Source organism: Magallana gigas, chromosome 7 (genome assembly GCF_963853765.1).
Source record: "Magallana gigas chromosome 7, xbMagGiga1.1, whole genome shotgun sequence".
In the NCBI taxonomy this organism is placed as follows: Eukaryota; Metazoa; Mollusca; class Bivalvia; order Ostreida; family Ostreidae; genus Magallana; species Magallana gigas.
Window position 1 is genome coordinate 45544091 of NC_088859.1, and position 7580 is coordinate 45551670.

The 7580-nt window shown below is 32.9% G+C and overlaps 1 protein-coding gene across 1 annotated transcript; it reads right to left on the reverse strand.

Annotated features, from left to right (window-relative positions):
- Positions 1–4259: 4259 nt before the first annotated feature.
- Positions 4260–7312, reverse strand: LOC105332579 (chromobox protein homolog 8). The gene is made up of 5 exons (XM_011435221.4): positions 7149–7312; positions 7001–7044; positions 6836–6901; positions 6551–6611; positions 4260–5448 (listed from the first exon to the last, which is right to left on the reverse strand). The coding sequence occupies exons 1-5, from the start codon at positions 7215–7217 to the stop codon at positions 4495–4497; spliced, it is 1194 nt and encodes a 397-aa protein (XP_011433523.3). The 5' UTR covers positions 7218–7312; the 3' UTR covers positions 4260–4494.
- Positions 7313–7580: the final 268 nt, after the last annotated feature.

A 7580-nucleotide genomic window follows, 5' to 3' on the forward strand; every position in this document is an offset into this window, starting at 1 on the left:
AGCATAAAAAAGCTTAATGAATTAAAGCCCCTCTTACACTGTCACGATGTACTAGTACACTACGATTGCCCATGAATAACAAAATGTTAAAAATCGTCATTCAATATTGATGTAAATGTAAAAAGTTGCTGTATTCCGAAAAGGATCAAAACTACCTAAAAGTTGTAGATGGTTTTATAATAAGCAACCAGTTGAGCTTGTAAATAGCTTCAATCATTTAGTCAACATTTATTGTGCTCTGCTGGTTTTAGCAATGTTTGGTATGCACAAAATGTTCCAAACCAAAGAAAACTGTTTTTAGATATTAAGCGAAGACTATATGTGATATCTCTATCCAGGAAAGAGACGCTTTCTTTGCATGTTCTTCTAAATGTTACGTATACAAATATTTGTACGACCCTTTTGGTCTCCAGTATTATCTTTAAAAATGTATATCAGAAAATATTGTTCACTATCTGACAAAATTTAGATTGTATGCACATAGACTAGCAATAGCAGAAGATCGGTATAATCAATACGTCGCATTTGTAGATTTTGTACTCTTAACAGGATTGAGGATGAATATAACTTCATTCTAGAATGTCCAAAGAACAGTCATTTACGATGTATTAACAGTGGCGTCGGAATGTAATAATTTAAGTATTAAAAAATAAATATGTATCCATTTTTTATATTTTTTTATGTAAATATTACATTGTACATTTGTGGTAACATCTCATTAATGGCAGTCTGGCGATAATTCTAAAGACGGTGCTTTTTTTTTTATCTAGTACGACTCGACTACGATGTCTGATCGACAATGTGTGATGTTTGTGCGATAACAGAACGAGTTGTGGCGATTCATGTACGAATTTCGGCGATCGTAAATAGTTTAAATAATTATCAATTTTCAATAGATGCTCTACATCGAACCTATTATCCTGGGCCGTGAATTTCACAATTTTGGCAGCGACTTCCTTTTCACTACGTTATAATACTTTCTATAATGATCCACTATATCTAAGAAGTAGAGGAGAAGCTCTTTGCGGAATTGTTATTAAAATATGACCATAAAAGCCCTCCCCCCCCCCCCCCCCCCCAAGCACCAGAACGACCCCTGACCCTGGATTTATAAAATTAATAATTTTCGTAGAGGCTCGTTTCCGTCATAATCTTATGGCAGATAGTACATCTATACTTTTAAATGAAGACATTTTGCTAATAAACTACGAAATGCCTTCACCAGAGTATCTGCTTACAAATTTGGTATTTCAACACGTGTGAGATGATGTCCGTAAACTACAGTTGAATTACTTAGTATACCTGATCAGTAATTATTGTGAAATTAATAAAAAAAAAAAAAGCCTTCATTTTCGATAAATTAGCCCAAAATAGCAAAAATGAGAGTAAGGTTATGAACACGCTTTGGCGCATCCAAATCAGTCCGATAAATTATGTACAGAGTCAATATACTTAGCGGGATTTTATTTAGGGCAGACATAGAATATTCAATATTTTACCAACTTAGAAAAAAAAAATGAGCTATTCCGTTTCCCGAATGTGCATTTTTTTTTTACATTTTGTGTTGACAATAGACATTTCAATATGAAATAATATCCATTTTCTATCTCTAAAGTACATAAGGGACATCGACATATTTCTCATGGAATATTGTTGTATCTACCAGTTTTGACGGTAAGAATAAGAGATGTTGTAAAGAGATTCCTTTAATCTGACACGACTACAAAGTACATTGATCAATTAAATATTTATAGATTGTACATTTAGAAGATGCATTTATATCAGCTAGTAGAGACTGTTTATTATTATAAAAAATACGTTGCTTGGCGACTGTTCAAATAATTTCTGGCTTTTCAAAAAATTGGCTTGCCCATAAGTTCATTAGTCCAATACTTGATAACATGTTCTTAATATCTGCAGCCCAGTTTTTACATTAATTTGTTTTTACATAAAGTTTCATTATACATATTAACATAACATGAATTCAAAATACAATTTTTAGATGATAAAAGTTTCATCCAGTTTAAAATACGTATTTTTCTAACTTATACTTATTTCAGTTTATTTAGATTTTCATTCCCGACCGCTCTTCTAAATATCTAGTTAGTTGCTTTATGATTTGAATTTTTATAAAAATAAGTTCAGAAAATTAATCTAGAAAAAAAATCTAATGTATCGTATTAATATGCTCAGGAAAAAAAATGTCTTTAAGGATTGCAAAAATGTGTGGATCAAGAATCTCACTAAAATTTCACCTTCCTCTACAGATGCTACAGGTACAGTTTGGTCACGTGTTTCTGAAGCCGAAAATATTCAAAATTTACGATCGACGGACGACAAACTAAAACAGATATATCAATATATTTACATCCACTTAATGTGATTCCCTCTATTTCTTAATGAAATTAATTATTATTCAGTACTATAAAGAAACTGACAGGACTATAAATCTACAAGACCCAGTTTTAACCAGTTTATCGATTTCGGCAACCTAAGAAAAATCACGGACTGTACAAAATAAGCATGATGATGTCAGACTCATATTCCCAAATATTTACATTTCCCAGTGTCCTTGCCTGTGATAACACAACGTATTGATTTTGTAATACATGTATATAACCCATAACTTCAAATGACGCCAAATTGAGGCCCCAGCGTGGATTGCTTATGCATTTATATTTAAAGCAATATGAGCTTTATTTTTTAGAATTTTATTTTGCTGCAAAAACCTGCGAGTACGATAAGTCTGCATGTAACTTAGACTTTTATGATAAATAAGATTTGAAAACATCAATAATTGTTGTCAAGAGAAAAATTTCTCTTCAAAGGAATATAGCAGATAAATTTTTGTACAGGACGACAATAATTCCATTTTGCTCCAATTAAGGCTTCTTGGCGGCTTTTTCCACAAAAATATGGCTTCCAGATATTAAAAAACCATGATATTTTTGTCATTTTAGAAGAAAATAATGTTTTTGTAAAAAACAAATTCACCATGAAAATTGCAGCTCATATTGCTTTAAATATTTAATCGTACGATAGCTTAAATTTATATAAATATAAGTACATGTAATCAGGAATCATTCTTTGAATATTATGAGGTGAAAATTATCACCTCATATTACTCAAAGAATGATTCCTAATTCCTTAAAAAAGACGATTTTGCTGTTACTTTCATCTGACGTATAGATGTACATTAACAATAATTTAGTTAATTTTACTTTCTTTTTATACGATTAATTTATTAATTTGTTAAAAGAAAGATGTAAATATAAATAATAATATGCTTTCTTTAATGATTCATGTGGGTTATGAAGGTAGCAATCACTGCAGAAAAAAATTACATAACCCGCTAACATTCTGTTATTAAAATAACGTGTTTTAACACTATTATTCCTGTTTCCAACTAGTTATTATTATGCGTTTATGAGTTTAAATACGGTAAGATTACATAACTCAAAATATAATCACAATTCTAAAATTTCAAATTGTAAAATTTTTTTTCCTCTCCAAAAAATGCATTTTAAAATTTCTCCTATTAGTGTAATCAAAAATTGTTACACTGTTGGACAACAAAACCGTGAACGAAAAATATAGTTATACAGAGGGTTTCTGGAAACTCGCACCATGCATTTCAACTAACAAAATTGTATAAACCTCTTATATATAAACATGGGCGAATTTCGACGCTTTAAAACGTTATTAGGAAACTCTTAATGATAATCATCTGCTTTAGTATTATATTTTATAGACAAGATGAGACACGCCCGCGTCTTTGATTTTTAAAATATTTTTAAAAATGCAATTTTCGACTTTAATTAAAAACCCCAATAATAGTTCCTTCAGTAAACTTTTAACTACATGTATAGTCCAACAGACGGAAATTACCATAAAATTGTTCTCCTTTTTCAAAACTAGAATTCAAAACGTGCATGTGATAATAAATTAGCTGTGATGCGTCTTGTTTTCGCGTGAAGTTGTATCAACTGGCGGAGAAAATACTGCAAATTAAGTATATTAACTCTGACATTACAATTCCGAATGTATTTCAATTTCTCTTCACACACAGCAGCTGATATTACGGCTCGATACATTGTCAATTTGCTGATTTTAGAAACATTTTATGAGCTAATTAAATAAAGGCGTTCAGCCCAAAACAGAAATTCCAAATAATTTTTTCAACATCATTACGTTATTACATGTAACTGGAGACATTTGTAAAATAAAAACGCGTTTCAATGAAATATTCTTTACAAATATTTTGAATAAAAACAATTAACAATTTATTGTTCAACAAAGATTTACAAATTGGATGCATGGTAAGTATACAATACAGTTCGTCCAAATTTCTACATCCTTCGGAATCGATTTTAAACGCATGTCCATTACTTTAAAAATATAGCACCTCTTATTAATACTCTATGCCAGATTTTTGCATCCAACTTCGCGTTGGACTTAATTAAAAAGTAAAAAGCACATAATGCTTAAAATCAGTTATGTTCCCGGCATCTCTGTATTTTCCTCCCGATTTTTGAAAAATCCAACCTCCGAAGTTGATTCTCTGATGGTTATCATGCTGTCGTCTGCAGCCACGTCAGTGATCATCACGTGATCTAAGTTCTTGGTAACCGCGGGAGACGGACACCAGTATTCCTTGTCGTCTTCCATCTTTGGCACACACATTTTTATATTATCTCTTTTGTGATTTTCAACCACATTCACTCCCATCAGGGTTTTCTTTTTGTCTTTCTGTTTATTTTTGGTGGCCACACTTTGTTTGGCGCTCATTCCGAGCGCTTTCAGTTTGATCTTCTTCAGTCTGTCCTGAAGGAAACGATCGTCTGGAAGCCCGGTCAAAATGTTTAGTCGGGGCCTGCGCCGAAATGAGTGTATTGATGCGCGACCCCTGGGGCGGCCCACCTTTCCACTTCCCCGGGGACGGCCTACTTTTCCAGTACCTCTTCCTCTCCCACGACCCCGAAGTCGAGGCTCTGCATGCCCCCTGCCACGTCCTCTTCCTCGACCCCTACCTCTGATCACCACGCGAAGAGACGGGGGACCACTGCCATCATTTGATGATACAGAGGGCCGGTTGAGGGGCGGCCGACCCGGGCCTCTCCCACTTGGTCTTCGTCGGTACGATCGTCGAATGGGGGTCAACACGGGGGGTGACGGCGAGTCGGATCGTTTCAATCCAGGGGTGTCAAAAATATTGTTCGATTCATCGTCATCCATGTCGTGATTTTTGTCAGAGCGTTCTCCACCTCTCGATCTGGACTTATCCTCACCAATCGAGTCTTTTGAGAGAATACTCTTGGAATGTTCGTCTTTCTGGGAATGAAACAGTTCGTCCTCCGTCTCGGAGTCGGAATTTTCCGTACTGGTCGTCTCGTCGTCTTCCTCCTCATCTGTCGTTGTGTCCATCTCTGAAGAGTCTTTTTGGGTTTCCTTGTAAATAAATGCAGAAGCGTAAAATGTAAATAACTTATTCTTTCAATATCAAATTCGACCTTAAATATATTTTACTGTATTTTGCAGAGAGAGAGAGAGAGAGAGAGAGAGAGAGAGAGAGAGAGAGAGAGAGAGAGAATATATATAAATATAATAAACAATGCAGGATACAGAGTTTTAGTTAAATCAAATAAATAAATCAACATATTTATATCAGTTTTATAAGGCCCGTTTTATATGAATATGATAACTTTTCTTTTTGCTTCTTTATAGTCTGGGTCTATTTGTAATGATTTAATAAACAGTCAAACTGTTTAATATTTAGTTATTTTAAATTTCTGAGTACCTTAGTAGTATTTTACAATAAAAAATTATGATGGTATTATAACACACGAATACTTAAATCGCCAGGTACATATCAAATTACTTAAGCGGTATTTTACAATGATTATTCCGTTATTACTGATGTTACTGCAAAATAAATTAAAGTTTTTATATTAAAAAAAACAACAACCATACAACAGGAATTTATACATGTCTACATAATAAATTTTATAAGATTTAATTTAAGTTATTATTAATCATATTCAACATCCATGTTGCAAACAATGAAGTTTGGTAACACTAAAAGATAAATTTTATCGATAAAAATAAAATTTTGTGTTGGTAAAATTCGCATAATCTATAATACTAAAATATTATTTTTGAAATTTTATATTCCAATTTAAATTTCAAAACTTGTATCATATTTCAGATATTGATTTTTTTTTAATCGGCAAGAAAATTTTGCAGCAAAATTTTATAACACAATACAAATAGCGCGTTAGTTGACCAAGAGGGCTAAATTTGAAATTAGTGATTCCAAGAACAGCTGGGGTTTGTGGAATTATCTCGAACATGCAGTCATAAATCATTGGGTATCTGAGTTTACAAGAACCATCAGTGACTCAGAGAGAAAGATAAATCTTGTTATGATAAATGCTTTCATTTTTTAAATATTATTTTCTTTTATAAAAATGGGCCAATTATTTATTGACAATAGTAAATTATTTATTTTTATTACAGCATTTTCATTAATAGTTCATAGGTCGATATTCACCTCTGGTTTCCGCTTCTTCGGTTTTGGTCCCCGTTTTTTAGGCAGAGTTTCCTTATCTAGCCTAAATTACACAAACAAGGAATAAATAAATATTCTCATATTTATAGATCTAAATATTGTCATCCGATACCTTTCTAAAAAATTTAAAAGAAATTGCACATCAACTGTTAAAATTAAGAATTCTAGAACTAGTAAATGATTGAAGGTTTCTAGAAATCCAAACTATACATAATGTTTCTGTTTAATTTACAGAGTGGCGTAGATTGTGAGGGTTTCGCCACCTACCCAGAATTGAACGCCTCGGTGAGGCGATGGTCGAGAATGTTTTCCTCTGGTTCCCATGTATTGAACCTGAAATGTACAGATTTCACGCAGATGACATAATGTCAGCTATAAACCGAAATACACTGGGAAAATATACAGCACGGGATTACCAAACAGTCGACTTACTTGTGTGACCACCCCTTCCACTTTACAAAATATTCAACACGCGCCTACAATGAACAAAAATATTCGATACGGTCGGGGCGCAGATCATCGGCAAATGCACAACAATAGCAAGGGCATGCAAGAGGAAATTTTGGCACTATTCGCCTACCTTTCGAATCCTTTTCTTGAGCAAACGTTCTGCAGCAAATACACGTTCTCCCATTTCTTTTACATCCATACTATCGACGTAAAATGTAAGCACATTTCTAATTATTCCCTGGCCCTTGAAACGCGGATATTGTTGTTTGATATCCCATAATACATCGGTGTGTGACGTCACACATCATTAGCATTTTAAACGGGCGCTAGGTCAAGATGTGAAATATTTCACGGGGGTGCTAAAATATCGTATATGCTGAGATTAAAAATAAAAGCAAAACACAAATAATTTTTTTGCTCTAATTATGTATAAAAATCATGTGTTTAAAGGCGGAACACTTGCATATAAATGATGTTTCATTGACATTTTAAATTTAATAAGAAAAATATATATAAATTTCAAGCTTTAAACTTATCAAATTCATATTGTCAATTCATTGAT